Genomic DNA, 27,377 nt, shown 5'->3' with positions numbered 1-27,377 from the left:
ATTTATGTAATATCTTTAATTGCAGCTGAAGAGATTTGAGGTCTGTCACAGCATTGATACTTCTAATCATATTTTTTCCCCTTCAGATTGGCTGATATTAGAAATCAGGTGATATTTGCTGTTCGTCAAGAATATGTCGAGCTTGGAGATCAGCTCCTCTTGCTTCAACCAGGAGACGAAATTGCCATTATCCCCCCCATCAGTGGAGGGTAGTGCTTTTGAACCATCTAGGTACGTGAGATTTGTTTTTCTTAACCAGTGTTGTATAGAAGGGCCATACAGATGGTAACTTGTATGTGGGCTGCTTAATTTGTTTGTATAGTCTTTGCAAGTGTGTCTGTGTCAAGCAGTTGTTGATGTAGCAACGCTTTACTGGTGCAAACAGACTTGTGAATACCTACCTACCTTCTCTGCAGCAACTCTGTTGTAAGCAGTTTAATATCAGTTTCATGTGTTTATTCTGTTCATTTACCATGGCTTATTGAGATCTTATTATGTACCAGGCACAGTACCAGACAGTGGAGTGTTAATATCCATATTTTTCATGTGGGAAAACAAATTCAGAGGAGCTAAAAAACTTGCCTTTGATCACATAGCTAATTTGAACTCATTATTGGACTCTCTGTTTACTTTTTTGCAAATGTGTTCTCTAATAGTACATTTTAGCTCTCCGGGGCACAGAGAAATGTAGAAAAATTATATAACTAGATAGTCAAAAGATCACTGTGCCTGAAAAGAAAGCTAACCATTGTTCAGGTATAAAGGAACAGTTTTATTATTGTAGCTATGTTGCAGTGGCTCTAAGACCTACGCCATCTTTTTTTCTTTCTAAACAACTTAGTCCATATTTGAGTAGGATAATGTATAAGAACATTCTTCAGTCTAGTCTAGAAAGATCACGCTTAAGTACAGACAGATCGAATGAGGCTTAATTTATTGTCAACTGAAGAATAAATAATGTAGAAATTAATAGTCATCCTGATTTAAAAAAAAATGGTTTACCTCTTGGTAAGTCAGAAATGACAGACTTTGTGATAGGATTTTTGTCCAAAATCAAGAATAAATATCATACTGAATGGCAAACACTTAGTTCCATTAAAGAAAGGAATAAGCCAAGGATGCTTGTTTATTTCTTTCACCCGCTTGTTTCCCCTACCCTCCTGGAGAGCAGTGCCACAAAAAAATGAAGTATAGATCTGTAAAGCAGATTGCCCTTCAGAAAACGATGGGCTGCCATAAAAGGTGTCTGTGTTTGTAATGATTACAGCTGTTCTTTGGAAAGATTGGAAAGATTACTCAGAAACATTGTGTGTTGTTTGAGTATGTTTGGCAGGATTGATATTATGTAATTTTAGAACTTGCCAGCTAGGTTTTAGTAGTCTTGTAAAACCAGAAGTTGTGAGAACTCAGTGTGGTTTGTAGCTCATAGACTGCATTTGGTTTGGCTATGTCTTATTGCAAGAAAAAGAGGTAGAAGCAGCTCAGGTGGATGAACATCAGGTGATAAATCCTGGAATCCAGTGGTATATGAATAATTATGCTTTTCTTTTCAGTAGTTGGAAAGAGATAGGGAAAGAACGTTGGATTTATTAAGATTCCTTGGTTGGAATTTCAGCACCTTGAGTGAGTCCTTAACGTCTCTGAACCTTCTTTTTCTTGTCTTTCAGTTCAGATAAAACCTCAAAGAATTTATAATTATGCTTCTCATAGCTTGCAAGGTCCTGCCTATCTGTCCAGCCTCAGTCTGTCCTGTTCTGTCCCTTGTTCATAGGTTCTGGAGCATATCCTGCTCTTACTTGCCCCAGAGCCTCAGAATGTGCCACACACTCACTCTTCCTGGGATCCCTGTTTCTTTACATGGTTGCCTTCTTTCAGGTCTCAGTTTCTAACATTAACCCCTGAGAGAGACCTGAAATAGTCTCTTCCCCAGCCCCCATAAACTGAGTCAGTACTTGTTTATTTCCATAACTTACCCCTGTTTGTACTTCTTATTTATTGCTTTGGTTCTCCCATTTGAATACAAGTACCTTGAGGAAAGGAGCCTGTGCTTTTGTTCCCTGGTCAATATCTGCTGCCTGGCCTTAGTCTCTGGCACTTAGTGAGTGTGTAATAATGGCCCTTAAGTGAGTATATGATAGTTGATGAATTAAATGAGAAATGCATGGCAAAAGGCTTTGCACAACACCCAGTAAATAGGTATGGAGTTCATTCCCTTATTTCCTCAGTTACTTAACTGGGATTGTGCCAGGTTATAAAAGGAACCTAGTTCCTGTAGAATCACCATAACTTCTGCTCTCCCCCTTTCCTTTATGGATAAAGGACAAGGCAGTTCTAGGTGTGGTGCTTGGTAACATAGCAGTTAGAGGTGGTGGGCATGTAGATGAAGGTGGCAATGTCTCAGTTGTACCATGATGGGAGATGTTAGTAGCAATTACAGAATTCGGAATACATTGTCATATGAGATAGATTACAGTTTAGTAATCATATTAATGGTGAATTCCTTTTTTATATTATGCCTGATTCATTAGTGATATTTGTAAATATGTTGAGTTTTGCTAACATTTTACTCTTCTCTTTATCATTCAGGTCAAATCATGCCTCCTAACACATCTAATTGTGGGGGGTGTATGGGAGGAGAAAAGAAACTTTTTATCTGAGGAATGTGAGCCTGTTTAAATTATCAGGCCCAGAGAGACACTGGAATGAACAGCAGCCATAAAATGTTATACACTGGATATCACAACTCATCCCCTGTAGTTCAACAATGTATAGCCAGTTAGTGTCATCTCTGAACCAATGGGAATTTCTGTCAGACAACTTTGTATCAGCCCCCTCCTCGTTCTCTTTCCCTTTAAAAACCTGCTTGTACCAAAGGCAACATAGAAACGTCCCAGGCAGCTGACCTCCTTTTGGCTTAGGTAAACTCTTCATGTTTTGTGCCTCAGCCTCTTCCTTTTAGGTCCACATAACATAGAAAAGATATAAATTGAAACACCCTGTAAGGTGAATGTTTTGTCCCTGGTACTAGAGTTAAGATTTATTAACATATTATTTCTAGGAGAGAGATGGATGAAGTTGAAGAGAAACCGAAAGAGATAATAAAATTCACTGCCAAGAAACTTTCAGTAGATGAAGTCTCACAGTTGGTGATTTCTCCGCTTTGTGGTGCAGTATCCTTGTTTGTAGGTGAGTTAAAATTTTCACAGCATCTATTGATTGCACAAGATAGTAGAAATTAGCAAGTGCTTCCCATGTTCAGTGTTTACAGAGGATTTTTAGATACTGAGGGATATGGAAAATTTTTTTAGTTCTTATTTGTTTTGGTAGATTTGAATTAACCCATATTAAATTACAAGGCATCTTTAAAAAGTAGGATAAAGGCCATTGTTAGGAGAGAGAATTTTATATTTTCCAAACACTGAGGGAAAAGTGTACTTAATAATAATCCTGACACATAAATATTTTCCTTTTATGTATCAAATGCTGTTTGAAAAGGAATATATGGCCTGGTTTGTCATCTGAGTGTTTTAAGTAAGCTTACTTAATCATTGTTATTTTATTTCCATATTATTTTTGTGATAATTATCTTTTGTTTTCCTAGTAAGGTTTGTTTTTAGAAATTTCAAAGTAATTTTTAGACAAATTGGTATGCTACTTGTTCACTCTTCAAAAATAATCCTTTTTAATTCTATTGTGCTATTTCTATTTTAGGGAAAAACTTTAATTGTTTTCTTTCTTTTTTTTAGGGACTACAAGAAATAACTTCGAAGGGAAAACAGTCATTAGTTTAGAATACGAAGCTTATCTACCTATGGCAGAAAATGAAGTCAGAAAGATTTGTAGTGAAATTCGGCAGAAATGGCCAGTGAAACACATAGCAGTGTTCCACAGACTTGGGTATGCTCTCCTTTATCAATTTAAAAACTAAATATGTTGTTGTCTATCTTGTGTACTAATTCTGACTCTTGAATCTTTCTTAGGAATTCTATATTCCCACGAGAGGAAGAGTTGGAGGACGTAGGGACTGCTCTTAGTACCTTTAGGGACTGCCTGTTGGTTGTAACGCTGGGAGAGCACTTGTTGCCCCTAGTGCTGTAACAAAGCGCATTCGTGCCTGAGCTTTCAGGCCCTGGACCTTAGTGTGGACTAAAGGCCTTGAGACCTTTTTGAGAGTGTTTTGTGGTCTAGTCTCTGTTTGTATGACAATCGCTTATAGATTCTTTTTGATGTAAATGCCTTTGAAAGTCATTAGTTTGCCTTTTTGTACCACTAGAAAGAGAAGAGTTCTTGGCTTTGAAAAGAAGCCAGCAGTTGAGCCTATGTGTATCATATTTTATTAGTTATTATTTTGTTAATAATTATAATTTTATTAATAACTAGTAGTTTTGCTAGTGGTTAATGTTATCAATCCTACTAATATTTATTGATTTTTTAAAAATTCTGTGTTTTACTTGTCAGGTGATAACTTTGTATCTCTGGGCATTAATTACTTGGCACTATGCCTTGTGTGTTTGAGTCAGATGTTTGCTGATTCAATGAAAGGACCCTTTCTTCTCAGTGCCCGTCAAACGGGTTTAGTGGATAGATGTTTAGTGGATAGATGTTGACAATTTGGCCACAACATCAGCTTCAGCATCTCCTCTGCTGAGTGCTACTGGAATGAATTACTGTTTTCTAACTAAACTGAATGTTTAAGTAAAATAGAACTACAGTGTAATTATAAGAATGTATAACTGGATATTTTTTTCTATGTGTCTAGCAGATTCTTTAACACCTAGATTCAGAGGTGATGGTAAATGTTTTTCCTCATCTCATTAAAGCTTGGTTCCAGTGTCAGAAGCAAGCATAATCATTGCTGTGTCCTCAGCCCATAGGGCTGCATCCCTTGAAGCTGTGAGTTATGCCATTGATAATTTAAAAGCCAAGGTGCCCATATGGAAAAAGGTGAGTTAAGAAAATATCTCATTTTGCCATGTGGACCTGATGTTTCTCAGGAATTCTTAGATTAAAGGGTGAGGAATAAGAGTGCATACAATATTTGTATTTATATGCTTTCTCTGACTATAGAACCTTATTTTCTTTATCTGTGAAAAAAAGCATTTATGTAATACTTCCCTTCCCTTTTGTTAAGCATGAAAAATACATGCTCCAGAGAATGCATGGCACAGAGTAGGTCTCAGTAAGTGGTAACAGTTAGAATTCCTAGGCTGTACTGTTCCTGTAGTTTATATGTGAAGTCATTTCCTTTGAATTAGAATTCCCTTGATTAGAGGGTCTTTCTTTTGGAAAGTGGGAAATGTGCCTAGCTATTTAGGCAATGGCTAGAGTAGAAATTTCTCAAGGTAAAAGAGCCTTTTTCCTAGAGCTGCTTCTGTTTTGGGGAAAAAAAGGTAAGATATCACCATCTATGAGAAAATGCATAGCAGGTGGATTTAAAAACATTAATAGGCAATTCCACCTTGTTCTCTGTCAATAAGTCAAACCAGTGAATAAGAGGAAGCAATTCTCTGGCTAAATAGAGCATTCTGAAGGGATGAAAAGGCCCAACTCCCTAACTTCTCCCTCGGTGTAGTCACACTAACTGTGGGATTGTTGCCTGCTTGCACATGTGTAACTACACTTCAACGTCTAGAATTGTCCACAGCATTGTGGCTGACAGCAAAGCTGAGGAATTAATGAACAGCTCAGTAGATCAGAAGACCGGAGCAGAGGGCCAGGGCTTTTAAAGGGTGAGTCTCCTCTCCTTTACAGGAGCCTCAGTCAGTGTTAGAGATAAGCAAGCTGGACTCTGAACCAGAGCCTTGGTAATTTCGTGACCATATTTTCTGAATAAAACCTGAAACCAATTGTTGCAAGGGAATACTTTGGGATAGAGGATAGAATATGTGAAAGGGAACTCGGTGAAGCTCAGATATATGGTTGCTTAGCAATGAACAAAGCTGCTACAATTTTGATAGAATATATGAGGCAGGCCTTGGCCTTGGAAGAGGGAGAACTAGAAAAGAACATTTCCAAGATGAGCTTCAAGCCACGGCAGGCATAGCTTTCTATACCAGGGAGGAAAGAATGGACATCATTAAGCCAACAAAAAGGAGACGAGGGGGAGCCCCAGAAAATAAGGGTTAGGGATAAGAGTTGGGCATATTCTTGTCCTTTGAGGACTAGCTGCGCTATTTGCTTTTCTCTGTGGAGATTTGGAGGAAGGGTAGGTGTTCAGAGGACAGTTGAATTTGGATTCCTCTCTCTGCAGAAATGGAATCTGACTAGAGAGTGAGGAAAGTGATAGGTTCTTCTTCCCTCCTTTCCACAAATTATCTAAATTCTAGTCTGGTTCTAGTCCTAGCCTGTGCTGGGGAAGTGGGCGGCAGATAGGTAGGGCTCATGCTTCACAGAACAGCTCACACCTGTTTAAGAACTTTTGCAGGTGATCACTTAACTTCACTGCTAATGGAAATAACCCACCTGCCTTTAAAAAAGCATACTGAGAAACATTTAAACTAGAGACCTTCCATCTTTCCTTATGTAACCTTGCCCATGTTGTCTCTTGTCATGGCTGAAAATGGAATTAATTGTTTATTCCCTTCTGTTGTTGCACCTTGTCTTGTTAAAGCTTCTTGTCTGTCATTTCTGCAACTGGATTGAGAGTCCTTAAGTGCAGGGACCATGTCTATTCATTTTTCTGTTCTGAGAGCCGTATACAGTCCATGTTCATTGGATTGTTAAAAGAGGAGCAGATTGAAATAGATGTTGTTGACTAAAGAAAAAACTAATAATTGTAATAAAGAATTAATGTTAGTTTTTTCACATGTCTACTGAGGACTATAGGCCAGGACCTCCAGCCCAGGAGCAGTTCTGTCAGACTGCTTGAGAGTAGTGTTTCGGCTCACTGCTTATATACAGGTGGTGGGGGTTCAGTACGAGTAAAATCACATTAAGCTTGCTCAGAAGTTGTACTAAAGCAGAATCACATCAAGGTTTGTGTGTAAGAGCACCTCTGGTTATAGATTACAGAAGTATACTCACTGACTCCATCAGACGTTTTCTTAAGGAAAGACAAGGACTAAGGTTGTTTGTCTTTTAAGGAATATGCTGAGTCAAGATGAGATGCAGGGAGCCATGTGCTCTGTCCTGTTTTGTCTTCAAGGCATTATTGTGCAGAGTTATATGTCTTCACAGGGTCAGGGGCCTTGTGAAATGACGCAATGAGCAGAAATGAGCAAACTTGGCTTCTTTTGTTTGCTACTTTGTCTCACAATGTAATATTATTCATTTGTCTGAGTTATTCAAATGTATTTTATTTTCATTTATTAACATGATCTATTTTGATTACCTGCTAATGGTTTTGTTTTTTAGGAAATGTATGAAGAGTCATCATCTTGGAAAAGAAACAAAGAGTGCTTTTGGGCAACCAACGATTAACCACTTATGTGTTTAGAGTACTAAATCTTAAATTTGTTGAACTTTTATTATTGATCACATTTTTATTTTTCTTCTCCACAAATTAAGCTAGTTTTCTGAAGTACAGTCTCTTATGTTATACCAGTGGGACAAAACGCGAAAGAAAAAAGCAAAATAAATGGATATGTAGAATGAGTGGTTATTATGGAACTAGAGATAGAGGAAGGACTTTAGAGAAGAAATGGGATAATTTAAATGTGAGGAAAGATGTCTTTGGTAGACATATCCTTCCATGACTTAATTTCTGCTTGTAACTCAACTCATATTGAGGTATGGACCCTTCTCATTGACTTTAACCGTCTTAGAGCCTTCCCCACCCCGGCCCCAGTCCATTGATAGCGTTGTTATCAGTGATGCATTATGGGAATGTTGGCAGAACTGGAAAGTGTAAAAAGTCATTATCAGACAGTCTTGATATTGTAGATTTTCAGAACTTATGTATTCTAAAAAATAAACTAAATAAACTCATGATTTAAAAAGTTTAAAAATAGTCTTTTCCTGTATTTTTAAATTCAGTGATAATACCTAAAATATTTCAAGTAGGAAATATGAAGATTTCCAGTATTTTGGAATCTATAATCTTACTATAAAACTTTTTGTATTTTATTAGTTGTTAATATTGTATCAATATGTAAATCAGCATAAAATTGTAAAACTAACAATGTGGTAGTTCATAGTTGATTAAAATTTGACCCACAACCATTTAAGGAAATTATATTAATGAAGTTAATATAAGGAAACTTACATGGCTATTTATTAAAGCATTTTCAGATAGTTGTCTTTTTGGTTGCATATGCAGCATTATGATTAGTGAAGTCATTAAATTTTCTGCAAGATTTTTATACTAAACAGTGATCTAATTTTTGATTGGTCAACCTTTATACTATCTTGATAGACTTGAGTATATAAGTCGCTTATTGGTTTTATTTGAAATTTTTTCTATCTTTTTTGAGGTATACTTGACAAAAATTTTATATACTTAGGGTGTATAATGTGTTTTAATATACATTGTGAATTATCATAATTCAGCTAATTAACATATCCATTACCTCAGATAGTACTTTTTTTAATGTGTGATGAGAATACTTCAGATCGACTTTCTTTACAAATTTCAAGTATACACATGTAGGTCTTAAAGTAATAAAATATCAGCATAATTTGAGCAGTTGGCAATCACAAAATTTGCATTATGCATATTAAGAACAAAAACTGTACTTTTAGAGACTTGAATGGTTTTATTTTGTTTGTTTCTGTGACAAATAAGAAATCTAGTCATTATATTTGTTACATTTAGTGAAAACAGTTTTTACCTAGGGAACTCATTTAACACATTTATTGAACGCCGTTCCGTGCCAGGCACTCACCCAGTGATCTGTGTCTACCAGTCTTGAATACCATGGGGAAGACTCTGCATCCCGCCTCTGGCTGGGACCTACAGGACAGCCACATTGACTTTAGGAATCTCATGATTACTTGGTGCCTATTCCTTGGCCCATCCAGAGAGATTAGGCCTGAAGGATATTGGGAAGGCAGACAACCCCCTGCCACCTATTTCTCTTACTGAGTTGGGCTTGCCTGTCTGGTCTCAGCCTTACCCTCTCAATTCCTTGCCACCCTCTGCCTTCCACCAAGCTGCCCTGGAGAATGGGCTCAGTGTTGGACAGTAAGTTGGATCTTGTATCTGAAAGCACAGTATCATGGGGTTACCGGGCCACTGCAGACATTCCTAGGATTTTGCACACGTTGTTAGTATGATATTTGTTATATGTAATGTTACTATGAGATATGTGGATTTTAAGATTTTTCTACTCAAATATTTCTTTGGAAGATCTTTATTGAGGCTAATTGTGTTTTGAAAAAAGAGAACATTCTTTAAACACATTTTTAAAGAATATGACTTCATTAAATAGGCTTTATTCTAAGTTTGGAACTGAGACTGTTAAATTTTTAAAGTTTTCAAAACAGAGGTTAAGGAGTTAATCTGAGGCATGCAGGAACTGGGATGGAATGTCCTTGAAAGTTTTTGTGCATTGCACTGGACTTAGATAGGGTCTTCATTGATCCTCCCTTTCGTAGGAGTAAGTGGCAGAGTTAACTGGTGGTTGAGATATTAAGGGGCCAGCATCACTCTGACATGTAGCCTTTCTATCTCTGTAACTTGGCTGCTCAAATAATTAGAAGAGTAGCCCTCCCCCCCCCAAAAAAAATCAGCCTTTAAGCAGATTGCCTACAAGATTTCAAGGCCACTTTGAAGTTGTGACTTTGTGTGATTGCTAGATAAGTTCACTCAAGAAGTAGGAAATTAAAACTTCAAGTATTTGAACATGTGCAAAATGAAAAAAGAATTTCATCATCTCTGGATGAAAGTAACAGCAGATGGTCAGTGAGTGAACTGTTCTGTGGATATTTTCATCCTTTGGATATGTTTAGAGTCAATATATTTTCAATATTTTTTGAGAAATTGTGATTAAGAAGCCAGTAGTTTGAGGATTGGTCTCAGATCCCCAAATGAACCTACTGGATAATTAGAAAATGGATTCCTGAATGTATCTTGAATCCAGTCACTTCTTCCTTACTCCACTGCCACTTCCATAGTCTAAGCCTCCAATCCAATGCTCTTAGACTTTTGCCTTGGCCTGTGGACCACCCCTCTGTTGGCAGTCTTCCCTCTCCTGCTAGATCATTCATCATACTACTCAGAACCCTCTGATAGCTCATCATACCCTAGGACCTCAAAGTCCTCACCATGGCCTGCAGTCCTACACACGGGCCCCTGCCTGCCCTCACCTCCTGTCTTGCTCCAGGTGTTCCCATAGTCTGCTTCTTCATTTTAGTCTCTGATTAAATGTTACCTCCATCGAGAGCCTTCTCTGACTACCTATTTAAAACTGGAGTCCTCTCCCCTTCCTCTGCTTTGTATTTTGTTATGGTACTTGATGTACTATATCTAGTAGTTTATCGCCATCACTGGACTATAAATTTCATGACATCAGGGACTTTGACTTTGTCACTACAATGCTTAACCAATACATGAGTTTACTGTGTGCACTCAAATATTTGTTGAATGAATACCACTGCTATTGGTGTTAAGCAGTGTGCCCTATATTAAACTTCACACGTGTAGTTGTAATGCTTACAGGTGTGAAATGTATCTGGCTGAATGCATGGGTCAGCCCAACTTTTCTCCTCCTCTTCCTTCCCCACTCCCATCCTATGACATCTTATATAGTTACTGAGCATCTATCTAGTATTAAGATGGCAATGATTTGTGTGATGTAGTTAGGTGGATCATCCAGCAGAGGGGGGTAGAGGCAGGGCTATAGTAGGAACAACATGAGTGTTTGATTTTATTTTGCATAAAACCAGAAAGTTCAGCTTAGTAGCCATTTTCTTTAAAGGCAGGCTGGAGTGGTCCATAAATGAAAATTAGGCCCTGTTTTTGTGTAACTTTTAATTGGCATCTTGATTTAAAATATTAAAGAGTTATGATAGGATGAGGAAGGAGTTTTTAACAAATACTATTTGTAGTTTTTAACAGGTGCTGTAGAATAAATAAAAGGAATTACTTTTTAAAAAGTGAGTAAATGTAAAATTATTTTCCACTTAACTGTATGGGGCAAAATGGTAGCTTTAATACAGGTCTTTAGTAGCATTTCCTAACCTGCTCTGTGGAAAAAAACAAACAAACAACTAAGGCTCCTGTTCTTGAACATTTTATTTTATTTTTTCAGAAATGGAGTCCTGTTGCCCAGGCTGGCCTTGAACTCTTGGGCTCAAACGATCTTCCTGCTTCATCCTCCTGAGTAGCTGAGAATACAGGTCCCCAGCACTGTGCCCAGCTCTCCCACATTGTATTTTAATGTGAGATATAAACCAAACACACTTATTGGTAGTTGTGCTGCAGTAAACTGCCTTTATGAGATGGTTCACCACAATTGGGATGGGCAGGGAGGCATGAGAGAGAGCACCTGATAAATGAGTGGGAGCCATTTGTCCATCTGTATAAATGGTGGCACTTACACACTTTCCACCCATCCTTTGCATTAATCTGCCATCTGTATAGTGATGGCAGTCTGTGAGCCCGATGTGTACCTTATTTTATAATTTCAGTGCACAAATTTCAGCATATCTAATCTTTAAATAAAAATATTTAAATCCTCTTACTACTGAAATAAAAAAAAAACCAACTGTGCAGATGACGATGCTTTCGTATGTTGCAGGAGTTTGATGTTTTTCCATCTCTATTCCTATCGTACATTTTATTTCAAGAGGTAAGTTGGGCTTTAGAGCAGTGCTCGTCAAACGTTAATGTAATGTGAATCACCTGGGGATCTTGTTAAACTTCCAATTTGAATGTAGTAGTTCTGGGTGGCACCTGAGATTTGGGTTTTGTAACAGGAGCAAGGCTTTACTCTAAGTCTGTAAACTTTGAAGGCAGTTTAAGGCTCCTGCAAAACATGCTTGTGGTTGATGCTAGAAATGTAACAGACTGGATACCTATGGCTAGTTACATACTCAGTCTTCTTAAATTTAGTCTTGAATGTGTTTTGAAGGAAGCGAGTACATAAATATAAAATGTATAAGTTGTAAAAATCAAAACCCAAAGGAAGGCGGGGCGTGGTGGCTCACACCTGTAATCGTAGCACTGTGGGAGGCCGAGGTGGGAGGATCGCTCAAGGTCAGGTGTTCAAGACCAGCCTGAGGAAGAGTGAGACTGCCCCCCCCCCCCCCCCCCCCCGGCTCTACTAAAAATAGAAAGAAATTAGCTAGACAACTAAAACTATATAGAAAAAAATTAGCTGGGCATGGTGGCACATGCCTGTAGTCCTGGCTACTTGGGAGGCTGAGGCAGAAGGATCCCCTGAGCCCAGGAGTTTGAGGTTGCTGTGAGCTAGGCTGATGCCATGGCACTGTAGCCCAGGCAAAGAGCAAGACTCCGTCTCAAAAAACAAACAAACAAACAAACAAAAAAACAACAACAAAAAAAAACCCCAAAGCAAATAGCTTTATTTTCAAAACAATTTTAATGATATTCTATAATGTGGTATGAAAAGAGTGGTATACAATTAAATAAAACTTTTTCTGTTTGATTCTCTTACTGTGCCATGAGAAAGACAATTTATGTTAATTTCTACTCTAATTTGATTTCTGTTTCTCAGAAATCAAATGATTTGTGCAACTTGATATACAAACAAGCATATATTTATGTTTATAGTTTTAGTGGAGAGAAAAAATATATACATTTATTTAATCAAAAACAGCAAACATACTTATATCACATCTTAAAGACTTACGCATTATATCTGAAAGAAAATATTCAAGACAATTTCTTCTTTAAAAAATATACAATTCTAACAGTTGTGCAATATATACATTTATATTTTGACTTCCTCTGTCAAAATAAATCAGGTACATATGAAACTATATTTACATAATGGCTACATTTTCATTTTTAAAGTTCAAAGAACTAGTTAATATTTTTATTTATTTCAAAATTTACCCATGTATTTATCTTTCACCTCTAGATGTTTAAATTAATCTTTCAAATTGATTAAAACAGGTATGCCTGAATGTACATGAAGCGCATAGTCCTAGAAACTTGTGTATACAATCATGTTATGTGCACAGTGAAATATTAAAGATGAATCTGGAAGCACAGTTTAAGAAATTCTGCTCTTCTGTTTAATGATGTCCTCATTTATGAGATTTTCATATATTGGGTTAAAGCTTATATCAGGATAGCTATATTACAAAATTATACCTCTTTTAATAATTTTTAGTATAATCACTTGCGAGACTATAATAAATTGCTTTAGTTTTCCTTACTCTTCACAGTTAATACATAACTTTCACTATTTTACAGAACATTGCCAGCTAGAAAAAATTTCTGTCCAATTAGGAGTTATTACTTTGCTGCTGAAATGAGTGATGCACAATTTTAAATCTCAATGTGGTTTCTTCATCAAGCTACTTTACTATGTTACTATTTTATAATGCTTGTGTGGCAGCCATGCATGAAGCAACTCAGAATTTTTATCTCATTCTATAGGCCTTGTCTATACACCATTTATGAAATGGAAATTTTAACATGACGTCTTTTACAACCTCTACTCTACTTTTAAAGCAAAAGTATAATATGAATAGAAAGACATAACTTTCCTTTAAAAGAATGTTTTGTTCCCCTTAATTTCTTAAATAAATAGTCGCCTTTGCTTAAAAGTGCTTGAGAAGTACTCCTCCCAGGAGGCACTTGACAATGTCTGGAGACATCTTTTGATAGTCACAACTGCAGGGGGAAGATGCTACCTGGCTTCTAATAGAGGCCAGCAATGCTGCTAAACATCCTACAAGGCACAGGGCAGTCCTCGATGAGGAAGAATCACCTGGTCCAAAATGACAGTAGTGCCCAGGTTGAGAAACCCTCCCCTAGTGTGATAAGTGGTGTGGAGACAAGTGGCTAATATTTTACTTTACAGTAATCCAGCTACTTCCTGGAAACTGTGTAATCGACGCTGACTACTTAAGGCGAGGCTTAGTCAGAGTTCTCAAGCTCAATGTGTGTATGTGACCTTAGTTTAAGAACTTATCTGAGCAAGGTGAGGCAGAATAAAATAAAAGGACTGATGTGCTATATTTCTTTGTATAGCACATTGGGAAACTAGTATGTATATATACAGTAGTTACATGGTTTATTAAATATTCTTTATCAACCTAATGACTAGTTTCTCTGCTCTTTTTAAATAAAATTGTGGTTGGAATGAAACAGTGAATTCACACAGCTGTTAAAAGATTTGGGCTCTGGCACACCTGACTACAGAGTACCATGCTGTTTTTGCTATAACCCCCTGACGTTTTATGGCTAATTGTTTTGTTTGTTTGTTTTGCTTTGTCAAACACAAGGTAAATCATTAAACAGTCCATATAGCTCTGGACTGCCCACACGGGCCGGCCCGGGAGGGCAGTCACAGCCATTCATACACGCACAGGGCAGATCCCTGTTTTCCTCTGACGTCTTTCCCAAGTCAAACTCTTGGAGGATTTTCTATTGCATTATAGGAAATCCAGATGATAGACTTTTCAAACTGAAAGCATCACTGCTGTGCTCCAGCCCAGTCATCCCATTTTATAATGAGGATGCTGAAGTTTATGGAGGTTGAGGAGTTGTCCTCAAAGCTTTAGGTATGTAGTGTCTGACATAAAATAGTTTCCATTGCCCTTTTCCTCCAAGTCTCTCCTAGAGAATGTGTGTGCTCAAGAGCCGAGAAAAGTAGAAATGGGTGGAGTTTCCTCAGTGTGGTCCATTTACATCATAATGACTGGGGTGCTTGTTAATATGAAGATTACTGGGCTTTATCCCACCCTGACCAAATAAGAATTATAGGATCTACATTTTGAACCAGCTTGCCCAAGTGAACACTCTCTCTTATGGAAGTTTAAGTACTCTGGAAACAAGACAAGCACACACAGTGCACCTGCTAATTTGGTGGTTTCCAATACCTTGTATGTAACTTTCTGTGAAATCCTGAGATGTTTTGCTTTACCTTGATTACACTGCCTGAAATTCCAAAATTTAGAAATTCACTCAGGCTTAGTTTTCTTACTTGTTTAGCAATAAGTGAAAATAGCTCCCTGAAGTTAAGGAGTTTATACAGTGATTCACACAAGTTTGTGAATTAACACATTGACTGCCACACTAGAAAAAAAAATTGTTTTTTCCATGAGGCCACGGTGTTTTATTATGAAAATAGACTACAAACTTCAAAAACAAAATGATCCTTTTTAATTTAATGAAAAATTTGTTATTTTTTGTTGTCTGTGCATGAGTTACATGCAACTTTTTTTTTTTCGTAGAATTACCACAGTTATCCAAGTAGAGTTATATGCAACTTGAAAAATAGTTCTCACAGCTCCCAAGGTGAAGAGACGTGTGAGTTACATATGCTTCACGAGGCCCCAGGCTCAAAACGAGTGTGAGTTAAATACAACTCACATGGCAGTTGATGACTTTTTCCCTCCTAATACCTGGTGTAGAGCAGCTGTCCCGAGGGAGTGGGAGCTTTGGATGAAGGGTAAAGGAAGGTGGACAACTCTGGACTACTGGAGAGGAAGGCAGGCTTCAGAGGGCTTCTATAATATGGGGGCTGCAGGGGGAGGGAGAGTGGTTCAGTAAGGGGAAAGGGACATTGCCAAAGAAATTACTCGCCTTTCAAAAATTCACTGGGTCCCTGCCAGCTACCTAATCAAGTCCTAAAAGGGAGCTGTTGTGTGCATCCTAAAAGAGAAAGGAAATTTCCTACTTTTCTTTCCTCTGCCACAGTCTAGGCCTCCAGCAGGCAGAGATTTTCCATAAATGTTGTTCTATTATGTGTTTTAAGCAAAGTTTTGTGCCTTGGCCTCTAAACTGCCCCTACCCCAACATAAATGGAGATTTCCTCAGTAGGAGCTATACTGTAAACTCTGGTCAGTTATTCAAGCACGTTTTGACAATTAAAGCAGGATGGGACTCTGAAGAGGCAGCTGTGGGCTGAAAGGAACCAAGCAAATTTTACCTAGTTTATAAATAAAATCATCACTTAAAATATCCTCTGTGGCAACTTTGGATGAGCAGCATAAATTGAAAAACAACCTGTGTTTTTCCCCCCTCTTGTTAACATCAATATTCATGACAATTATATATGCAAGTGGAAGTACTTATATATATATAATATAAATTATATACATATATTTATTTATTATAGCAGGTACTTCCATTTTTGTCATTGCTGTTTCCAGGTAAGTACTTTAAAGACAGCATTTTTTTTCCCAAAAGAAGTTGAGAAAGTTAGGTTTTCTTTAAAACTTGTCATGCTTGGAAGCATTTCACGATTCTGACACAATGCACATTAGAATGTAAACTCTGGACCAGCCAGTTTAAAGATTACTTTTTTCCCCTCATAGAAAGTAAGTCTTTTACCCTTTATACCCTACCCCCCACCCACAATTTATTCATTCCAAACTGACCTGCAGTTTCTCTTAAAATGCCAGGCTAGTTTACCTTTTATATTATAAAAAAAAACTCTTGGATTTTAAAAAGAAATCCATTCACACAAACAGCAAACCCCGGCTGGGATGCTGCCAATTCCCACTGCGGTGACGCGTGCTGGGTGGTTCAGCTGTTGAGCTCTGTGGTCTCATCAGCCTCATCCGGATTTTTGGTCATTTTTTCATATTTTCTTTTGAAGAAACCGAGCTGTAAAGGCGACGAGGTAAAACTGTTACCACCCATGGCTTATTCTCTGAGGAGCCTCTGACCCGCCTGCTGCCCACTTCCCCTGAGGCCCCTCTGGGAATCCCTGAGGCTCTGGGGAGTGTGGTGTGCGGACTGCTGACCTGGTATCTCTCACCCCTTTAGTGAGGAAATGTATATGCAGAGAGTTCTGCTGAATTGCAGAAAGTTAAATTTCTCTTGAGTCTACCCATCTGAAGCTGAACAAAATGTTCAGGGCTCTGGATGAAAAGAAGGTTAAAAAAATAATATAAAATCCTTACTGGTTGTTTTCAAAGACATGAGTGAGAAACTGTAAACAAATTTGCATTTTTTTCTCATAATATAATTTATAATTTATAATATAATATAATTTTTTTCTCATAATATAGGAGGTTCCATATAAAACCTAAGGCTGCTGTTTTGCAAGCAAATTCAAGACAGAGGCCTTCAGGAGCCTGTATTTTACAGTATGAAACTTTTTTTACCTTCCATAAAACTGCAACCAAGGCCAAGAGCAACAGGATCCCCGCAATTATACTTCCTACTATAACTCCTGTAGGTACTTCAGCTTTCTCATCGGGTTTCATTATCGTAAGGGGAATCTGTAAATACATGTTCACAATTGAGTTACTAATTTTGGCACCAAAAAAAGGAGATGGTCTAGTACAATTCTCTAATTTTATGAATGAAGAACCATGGTTCTAGAAAGGTGACACGACTTTTTCTTGATGGCATTCCTCAAACACTGTACATTCCTCAAACACTGAACAATTTTTAGAGAAAATGCTCCTGTGAAGTCCAGGTAAGGAAAACTAATGTTCTGTTTTCTCCTTTTAACTACATCAGTATTTTACGGCTGCATCTCAGGTGGTTGTTTATGAGCTTCATTTTCTGGCATTCACATCCAGGGAAAGCACCATGCAGAAAAAGCAGACAGCCTTGGGAAAGGGAGTCAGCGCACAAACTAATTAACTCAACTGCACCGTGATTAAACAACAACAGCCTTGTCTTGTGTTTCTAAAATACTGACTTCACTTAAATCTCAAGAAGGGTGGATGTCAAAGGTTGAAAAGTAGAGATAGTATCTTAGGGCTCAACTTGACCTTTCAGTGATAAGGCTGTCCCTGAGGCTATTTGGGGTTCTTCTGGTCCTGTCAGTGGCTGTAAGGGCCCTAAGGGAACGGCTGTCCTGAGTCTTAACAGTAAAAATCGTGATCTTTTCTTTCATTGGGGAAAGAGTGTCAACCATTTTCTTGACAAAGTATTCTTAAAGAGCTATATTTTGAAGCAAAAGAAGGAACCAACCTCCAATTTCTGACGGTTTAACATTACATTGCAGTGGCAGAGGAGCTGCTTTTTGTCACATAATTTACGGGCTGGACTAAACTGGGAGCTGGCCTTCGTGACCATATGTCTTCTAATTTGTATCTTCAAGAGCTAAAATAGGCTTTATAAATTAATGAATAAAGTGACTATTAAGTGATATGCCCACTTTTCTTGGGCTAGGCTCGGGGCTCACACCTGTAATCCTAGCACTCTGAGAGAATCACTTGAGCTCGGGAGTGAGAGACCAGCCTGAGCAGGAGCAAGACCCTGTCTCTACTGAAAATAGAAAAAATTAGCTGGTCCTGTAGTCCCAGCTACGGGGCAGGCTGAGGCAGGAGGGTCGCTTGAGCCCAGGAGTTTGAGGTTGCTGTGAGCTATGATCACGCCACTGTATTCTATCCAGCGGGACAGACGGAATTCTGTCTCAAACAAACGAGCAAACAAATAAATAAATGAAAAATAAATAAGTAATATACTACTTCTCCCTGTTCCACGGCTTCCTAATCTGGGGTCCCTGAACCCACAAGTATAACGTTTTGTGGATCAGATTTTTAAGTGGTCCAGGGATTTAAATAAATGTAGCAATCACTTATCTACCTATAAAAAAGTTATTTATATTCAAACATTATTCAAAAAATTATCCAAATTGTTTGGATTAAAAAAAAATTTCCATAGACACAAGTAGTAGTTGGCTTCTGTTATTTATTAGCATTGCTCAGGCAAAACCAAGAAAACAAAAATCTAATGGGTTTGTTAAAGTTCCTCATTTGAATTTCCAGTTAATATATTTAATACTAGTTTCTAAAAAACAAAGACTTCATCAGTTCCACATATTGTCTGAATGCTACATGTTTCTAAAGTGAGCTTTAAAAAAAAATCTATACTACTTTTCCCCTAGGCTAAATTCATAGCACTTTGAATTGAAGTCCACATTTCCTTTGGCTCCATTTCTGATTTTCCAGGCCCCAGCCTGTGGAGAGAGGGTGTGGGCTTTCACTGAGGCTTCTAAACCAGAAGCAGAAAAGCGTCCTCTGTTGTGTTGAATCATTTTCTCTGGGACAGGAGTGGAGCAGCAGTGCTGTGAGCTCTACTCGCAGGCATTGAGTGAGGTCCAGAGTTCACGGGGCCATTGCCTCTTTAACTAAGTCTGTGGGCTGCAGCAGCGGACTGAGGCCAACTGCCATCCTGGCTCTGGGGGCAGAGTCTTGAACTGGCTTCCAACTCCTAATACAAGCATCGGGAGGAAAATGCTCGGGGCTCTGCCAGCAGATTAGCTGGGCATGGAAATCCCACTGTATCTAAATATGGCATATTCTAACCAGAGTTTCAGTGCAAAGGAAAATTGTCTTGTGCCAGCTCTTAGAACAGAGAGCCTTTGTTTTCTGTAAAAGTACATTTCTTTGCAAAAGCTTTTTTATGAAGGGGAGCATTTATAGTTTTCTAGAATGTAAGACCTAATGAATGGGCATGTCATACAGTGTCAGTGTCTAATTGTAAAGAGTATTATTAAAAAAAACCTTATTAAGCATGCTGCAGCACTTCTCTTTAAAAAATACTCTGAAATATAATTTATGATTTAAATAAGCATGATGTAGCCTTTGCAGCCTAACATCTAGACAGTTTTGTGTAAACATGAGGAGAAAGGAAGAACTGGTGGTGCTAGTTTAGGCATGGAGAAGAGACACCATGGAGTCCCAAACAAGAGAGGGGGCCCCTTTTGTTGTGCCTTTCATTGGATCACCACTTATAGGAAGGCCAGCCTTGCCAACGGGGGCTGGGGGGCGGGTAGGGGAAGTGCGGCATGGAGGGGGACATACGTCACTGAACTTTGTGAGTAGCAAGCACCCTTGCCAAAAGTTTAACATAATAACCATCAGATTCTTAAAGTTTCAGTCAGATACTTCTAGATACATGTAGGTGAGAAGAATGACTATTCCAGGTTTTCAGCGATGGAATGACTATCATAGACTCTAATGTTCACCACGAGGGGTGTGATACACTCACCGTGACAGTGTTATCTTCAATAACATATATCTGCGGGTTATAGGTGTTGATTTCTGCAGCTGCCATCAGCTGTACTGTCTGGAAGGTTGACTGGAACATAAGAATAAAGAATATATTTTATTCTAGCAGCAGTGAATGCAGAAAACCTGGCATGTTTATGATTTCTTTCTTTGCTGGTGGAAAGTGACAAGATCAAATGCCAACTCTGAAGAGTCAAGAATTTTTGTGTGCTTAAACCAGTGCTAGGTAGTGTGACTGCTCATCAGAAGGACCTGGAGAACTTTTAAAACATGCAGATGACCAGGCCCTGCCGCCTCAAATCAAACCAAATCTCTGGGATGGGATCCAGACATCAGCAAGTTAACGTATCTCCCTGGTGGTATTTGAACTTGAAAATAGGGGTGAAAAACAAGGGCTTAAAAACAAATGTTAACTGGAAAAGATCATAGTTCAGATTTTTTAAAACTTCATAGTGAAGTCCATGACATGAAAGAAAATTGCAAACTTGGTATTTTTATATACTTGCCTGAATAAGTCATAATGGAAATGGAAAACCAATATTTAAAAGGGAAGAGAATTTTCCTTCTGGGAGTGTGTGTGTAAAATGATACTGTTTAAAATTAATGTACTTGAACTTAACCATGCAAGTCAGCAGCAGACACCCTGAACTTTTTGCATGTTGTATCACATCAGTAATAATTTCAGATTTCCTAATTTTAAGTGTTTCCGTCAAATAACACTGGATTGGGGCAAGCATATAGGAAGGACATATATTTTATGCTGATGTTATCACTAACCTAATATGAAACAATTTTATATCCATTCCTCTATCTAGTTTATCTAGTTACAGAAAAAGAAACTTTTTCAATGGAAATGTTATTGATGTGTATATTTCATTGTTTTTGTATTATCTATAATGCAAATATTGGGCCTGATGCACACTGTGAAATAGAATCCAATGCTCAGATTTTAGAGCTACTCTTATGTGCTCTTACTACTAGGGCTCAGTTTTTCTGGTTACTAGGACACACCATTCAACATACTCCATGAGGTAATTTGCTAAACTATATCTGGGTGCCAGAAAGAGAGAATGCATTTCCAAAAAGTGAGCAATTTATTTCTTTTCCACTGGGGCTCGGTCTCTGGTTACTCTTAATTTTGTCAAGATAGAAGATTGCGTCAGAGGTTAACTCTGATTGCCAGTAACATATGTTATTGGGGGAACGTTAAGAGTATTGATAACGATTTAAGTTTAAAAAACAAGTAGCAGTTAAGTGAATGCTGGCTTCATAGTCCCAGGAGATCAAAGATGAAGGAATTTTTCTTACAACACTCCCAGATTAGACCCTTCTCACAGGGTTAACAGGTAGAGGAAGGTGCGCCACACACAGGGAGAGTGAAGAAACACACCTGCCGGCATTCATCAGGCTTTTTCTTACAAACGGCAGCTAACACTGACATCCATTTGGAGGCCTGAGCAATCACTTCGTGATGAAATTACTTGAAATGTTAAATTGACTTGCACTACATCAGAAAAAGGGTGGCGACAAAAGGCAGTACATTAATGAGTTCTTACACAGGAAATGAGCCATATTTCAGACTCGATCTCCTAGGTGGTCTGAGAAATAACCACTTTGCTGTTGAAGTAGCTGAAAACAAGGTGGGGATAAACATTTGGCCTTTCATGAAGGAGGAAGATGTGTAGGACTTGACATACAACAACTCTCAAGGGTGTTTTCTCAGTGTGACCGTTATAACCATGTGGAACAGCATAAATAATACACTTCCTAACAAGTTTACTCCCAGAAATGAAACTGCTGCTTCTGAAGACCACTGGCAGGGTACTTTAAAAAAAATCTCACAGTTGAAATGATGTAGCTTTAAACAAACTCAAGAAAATCCAAATGTGTTTTACAGAGCAGGGGTGATTGCATTTTGATGTACAACAGTCAGTGTTCGTTCCTTCCCAGTTGGCAAAGTTTGCTATGAAAACATTTGTTCCTCAAATCCAAGGAGCCAAGAACCAATCGGTAAAACTGAGCCCCACGCTGCGGCAGCTGGGAAGGGGGCACAGCCATGAGCCTGCTTCACACAGCACAGGATTTAGAACTGTCCTGAAGGCTGGGGAGCAAATGCAACCAACGAGAAAACAAAATGAAAGCAAACAAGCACAAAGAAAACCCAGCTAACTCCTCACTTCCCCACTTTCTCAAATTCTGCATTTTTTTCTAAACTTTCACTATTACTTTTTTTTTTCTACTATGTCTTTATCCAAGAATATTGCTTATATTTTTTGACTCCAAGGACAAGTTTGGAGGGAGCTCAGTTCTCTAATCTCACACAAACCTCTGTAGCAAGGAGTGGAGTTTATTGGAAGGATCATAAAATGGTATAATAAAAACAGAGAGTAGAGTCTGGTTGTAAGCATGTTGGGAACTGATTTATTATTAAAAAAAAAATCCAGTGATAGCTACAAAGCCCCCTAGGAGGTTTCAGACTAATTTCTATTTTGCCACCTCAATCAGAGCCAGTGTTGGTAAAAGGAATAGCTAGCCACTCAAGCAGCTGGATTTACAGAGGGCTGTCTATCCTTACAGTTTTCATGCCAGACCTAAATTCTGGCTACCAAAATTCCCACTGAAAGCAAGTATCACTATGGCAGACTCACACCTGCCATATGGAAAAACAACACTGACGTTGTTTTGACACTTCAAACTTTTCATGGGGATTGAAATGATTTACAAAGTAGTGTGATCACTGGGCTGTTTCCATCAGACAAAGTGTAAAATAGCAGAGCAGAGTGGTTCCCTGGCTCCAATACAGGGAGGTGGATCTTTATGCTAGATTCATCTACTGGGTGGTTTGAGATCAGTCAATTACCTGAGAGCTCAAGGACTGAGATAGAGGCAGATGGTTTGATTTGGGTGTGTGGAGATGGGAAGATGGGGAGAGACAAAACAGGCCACCCACTGCGGCCCAGGACAGCAGAGGTGGCTGTCCCACAGATGCAGCAGGTGGTGTGGAGTCTCAGAAGCAGACCCTTTCACGAGTGCCCCAGGTGAAAGGCACAGCCAGGTTGGGTGGGCATTGGAGAGGGATGGAAACGTACCGCCTTCCAGGGTAAAATTGTTCTGGGTTATTCGGGCACTGCTGACATTAGCCAGAATCCTAATTTTGTCAAAGGGGAAGAACTTTTTGACAGTGAAGTCTTACGTTTCCCAGCTATCGATAAATCCCGTAAATGAAACTTACTGATGCAAAAGTCCCATTCCAAATTCTGGTAGACACATTAACAAAGTATTCTCCTTTCACGTGAAGGTCTTTCAGCCAGCAGGTAACATTACTGCAGGAAGCAGTTCTACAGTTCTTATGGGGGAGTCAATAATAAAAGAGAGAGAGGATTAGTATGGGCATTAACAATAAATGTTCCAAAGTGCACAGTGCATAAACACAGTTTCACATGAGTCCTTTTGATGTCATGAAGTCTGGAACTTGAATTTTATAAGTAATGGCATAACCAATAATTCTAATAACCTATATTTGAGCATGTATTTTCTAAATCTTGATTCATGTAAGCCATCAAAGGCAAAATAAGAAAACTCTATACTATCAGCTGTTTGGAGAATAGAAGTGCCTTGATTCCACGTAAAACAGTGACTTGCTGAAGGGAACTTTCACACCTCAACCTGTCCTTACCAATTCTTTTGTGTGCCAGAAATTTTCACTCTTGAAGGATACAGAGGAAGAAGTTTGTCCTATTTTCAGTGGATTGATATCTGCATTACAACTGATGTCACCAGCCTACAAAGAAGAACACCCAATGAGATTTAAGAATCAAAAAGGTTTAATTCCTTGTAACATGTTAGGAAGTCCTACTGTCACCTGTTGGAGGAAGGGAGGGGCTGTTAGGCTTCTTTCAACTGCACTGACCTGGCCACACTCCTTGTGATCACTAAGGTAAACTGTAAGAATAGCGCATATGTGGCCAGACTCAGTGACTCATGCCTGTAATCCCAGCACTCTGGGAAGCCAAAGCAGGAGGATTGCTTGAGGTCATGAGTTCGAGACTAGTCTGGACAAGAGCGAGACTTGTCTTTTCCAAAAATAGAAGAAATTAGCTGGGTGGGTTGGTGTGTGCCTGTAGTCCCAGCTACTTGGGAGGCTGAGACAGAACGAGGTTACAGTGAGCTATGATGACACCACTGCACTCTACCTGGGGTGACAAAGACTCTGTCTTAAAAAAAAAAAAAAAAAAAGTAGCCCGTATGTGCTAAGGCAAATTTGCAATAGCAATAGACTGATTTAATTTGGAGTTCTTTTCTGTGGAACTTTTTAGGATTCTGATTTCCTACAGTCCCTTATGCACACTACAGGAGTAACATGACGGTAGAACCAGCTAAGTGCTGGACTAAAGGTGAGCCAATGTCAAAGGGCTTGGCTAGAGCAGTGCTTCTTAGCTCCGGCTGCATGCTAGAACCTCCTGGGGAGCTTTTAAAGAAAAACACCAGTGTTAGAGTCTTATCTCTAGAGATTCTGAGTTAATTGCCTAGGATGGATCTGGGCATGGCTCTTAGTTAAAAAGCAACATGAGTGACTAAAATGAACAGCCAGGGGTGAGTATTACCAGGAGAAAGTCCAGGCTGGCTGCTTGAAGACCAGCTACTAATTGTGCCGTAGATCTACTATGCTTCCACCATAGGTTCAACCTCTCACTTCCTGGTCTTTTCTTAACAAGGCCCATCAAAGTCAGATCTTCAATTGGCCAAAATGGGGCTTTTGGAATAATTTCTGCCACCTGTAAACCCTTAGACTCAGATACTTGTTTTCTTGTAACAATATTCTGTTTCTAACATGACATTAACTGCTAGTTACCTGGCATGCAGGATGCATAGGGATTATTTTCTATGTGTAAGATGTCAGACACAATCATCCCAACTTCATGGGTTATTTCCATCTTGAAAGTGCACATGTTTATAGGCAATTTTGGTATCCTTACCTGGTCTGTGTGCACCCCAGTCAGATACATCAGTGGATTCTTTTCTTTGGTGTACTGAGGGATGTGGATGATTACAGATGCCATGCTTACTGGAACACTTCCTGTTGTCACCTACGTAAGGGAATAAAACATGCTGGTACTGCTACAGGATGTACAAGATGCAAGGAAAGTGATCAATAACCCCTGTGTTGAGGATGGACATCTATACAGTGGTAAGATTGAGTCTATATGAAGGTGAGTGATCACTTCATAGGCATATTTGGGTCCTTCTGTCTCACCTTTTAATGGAAAAAACTCAACATCTACAACTTTGATGGGTAAATAATTTGCAACTTGAGAGATGTGGCATAAATAGTTAAAAAACACCATCTGTGGAGTTGGGCTGCCAGAGAGTGGGGTCCCACTCTGCCACTGACTAGAAGTGTGGCTTGGGCAAGGAATTTGACCTCTCTGTGCTTCTTTTTTTTTCATTTCTAAAATAAAGATAATGAGAAATTCAGCAGCTACGTGCTGATACAGGGCACTGTTCTCACTGGTAGGGTTTCTGTTCTAATTGGCAGGGCTCATACCCTACTGGTTGTTAAATATTTTAAATAACATCCCTAGAAATAATAACAGAACCAACCTCATAACTGATTTGGGAATTAAATGGTGGTAACATACGTAAAGTACTTGATACAATGGCTGATACTCAATACACTCTCTGTGAATGTTATTTTATTACTACTACAAATTGATGGAAAGAACATAGTTGCCAAATACCATTCACATTTTATAAATTCTAGTATCTGGATCACAAATCAAGATACTTTTAAAGATTTTTTAAATAGATTTTTTAAATCATAAAACTGCAACCTTGTAATGAACTAGTAAAAAATGTACAAAAATAAAATCGTATTGACTTAGAGTGGTGGGTGAATTCTTTTTACTTTCCAAAGTTCTGTAACTTTATTATATTATAAAATATTCATTATTTCACAAATTAATTTCCCTTTATGTAACCAATACTCCTTAGATTAATAATTGTTTACTAATACCCAATAGAATTTGATTCAAAGATATTTTTAGATACTACCTAGTATGACTGTACAAAAGCCATATTTGTATACAAATAGTAAACTTCTCAAACAGAAGTGGTATCCAAGTTTAAATTGGCATAATAATTATATTCCAAACACTTTTACCCATGGCCATACCATTATAGTAATGCTATGTTGATTAATGTTGAACATTTGCCTTTAAAATATATCAATTATCCCTTACCCAGGACACATAACTATGCACAAATCCAGTTGTTTACAAATCTATGATCTATCCTAGTGGTTCTCAAAAAGCATGGCACCTGAACCACCAGCAGACGCATCACCAGGGAACTTGTTAGAAATGCAAATTTTTAGACCCACCCCAGACCTACTGAATCAGAAACTCTGGGAATGAAGCCCCCGTAATCTGTGTTTTAACAATTCCTCCAGGTGGTGAACCTTTGAGAATCACTGGTGTATTCCAATTTCCTTTTACTTTATTATTCTCTTCCCAGACTCATTTTTTTTCTTCCCCCTTTCTCCTGGATTTGTCATCCTTATGACAGGCTTACCAACCTTAAGGGAGAAGATGAATTTTGGACCAATATCTTCAAAATCATGCACAATAGAAGGAACCTTCCCATCCGAGGAGACTTCATAAAAATTTATGTTGGTGGATCTGTTGGATGATGGTGGTAAAGCCAGATATTTTAGTTTTACTGTTGTTCTCAAAGCTTAATATTTCTTTTATTTAAGCATCTTATAGCTTATAAGTAAAAGTTTAATTTTAGTTGCAAAAGCACTAAATGAAAATAAATGCTTGTTAATGGCTTATGGTCCGATGCATGTTTCAAAGACTAACATAAATTCCTTCCAAAACAATCCCTTCATGGGCTTTCTGCTAAGAGTCTATACCTTATAGGTTTATAAGTTGTCAAATTTCTAAAATAAGTACAAAAGTATTACTTTAGAACTGATAGTAGAATTCCTCTCAAGATTGCTGTTATATTGACTAGTATGTCAATATAGTGGATACTGAGCCTGTGTTGGCTGGATGAATGCATTTATAAGCCAGGGGTTTTCCACTTTGTGTGGCTGAAATACAATGATAAGAGTACTGGGTATTAGCTGCTGCAATATTCATTACTGGATGTCTGTGAAACATGGTATACATTGTTTTTAATTCCTTCTTCCTATCCTTCTCTAGTTCCAAACCAACTCAAATGGTTTAGGTCTGAATTGGGGTTGGTCAAATCTGTTTCCACCACTGGAGACCACTTTTAAGATGGTTGACCCAGAAGTTTTATTAGACTAGACCTAAAGG

The 27,377-nt window shown here is 38.3% G+C and overlaps 2 protein-coding genes across 2 annotated transcripts in view; one reads left to right on the top strand and one right to left on the bottom strand.

The window, feature by feature from the left end:
- The first annotated feature begins 90 nt into the window (after positions 1-90).
- On the top strand, positions 91-7,946 carry MOCS2 (molybdenum cofactor synthesis 2). The gene is made up of 5 exons (XM_045565841.1): positions 91-231; positions 3,059-3,186; positions 3,747-3,897; positions 4,821-4,944; positions 7,354-7,946. Exons 1-5 carry the CDS (start codon positions 134-136, stop codon positions 7,417-7,419), a joined length of 567 nt encoding a protein of 188 aa, XP_045421797.1. The 5' UTR covers positions 91-133; the 3' UTR covers positions 7,420-7,946.
- An 8,304-nt stretch (positions 7,947-16,250) lies between these two features.
- ITGA2 (integrin subunit alpha 2) overlaps positions 16,251-27,377 on the bottom strand; it is a 92,014-nt gene continuing 80,887 nt past the window's right edge. Inside the window, exons 24-30 of the mRNA XM_045565931.1 lie at positions 26,630-26,732; positions 25,032-25,142; positions 23,732-23,836; positions 23,288-23,401; positions 20,036-20,125; positions 17,191-17,307; positions 16,251-16,687 (exon numbers count right to left, since the gene is read on the bottom strand). Coding sequence (XP_045421887.1) covers positions 16,607-16,687; positions 17,191-17,307; positions 20,036-20,125; positions 23,288-23,401; positions 23,732-23,836; positions 25,032-25,142; positions 26,630-26,732 — 721 coding nt within the window. The 3' untranslated portion in view covers positions 16,251-16,606. The remainder of the gene's footprint in view (positions 16,688-17,190; positions 17,308-20,035; positions 20,126-23,287; positions 23,402-23,731; positions 23,837-25,031; positions 25,143-26,629; positions 26,733-27,377) is intronic.

This window comes from Lemur catta, chromosome 12 (assembly GCF_020740605.2).
Source record: "Lemur catta isolate mLemCat1 chromosome 12, mLemCat1.pri, whole genome shotgun sequence".
Lineage (NCBI taxonomy): Eukaryota > Metazoa > Chordata > Mammalia > Primates > Lemuridae > Lemur > Lemur catta.
Note: the sequence above shows the minus strand (reverse complement) of the source record. Positions and strands in the feature narration are given on the sequence as shown.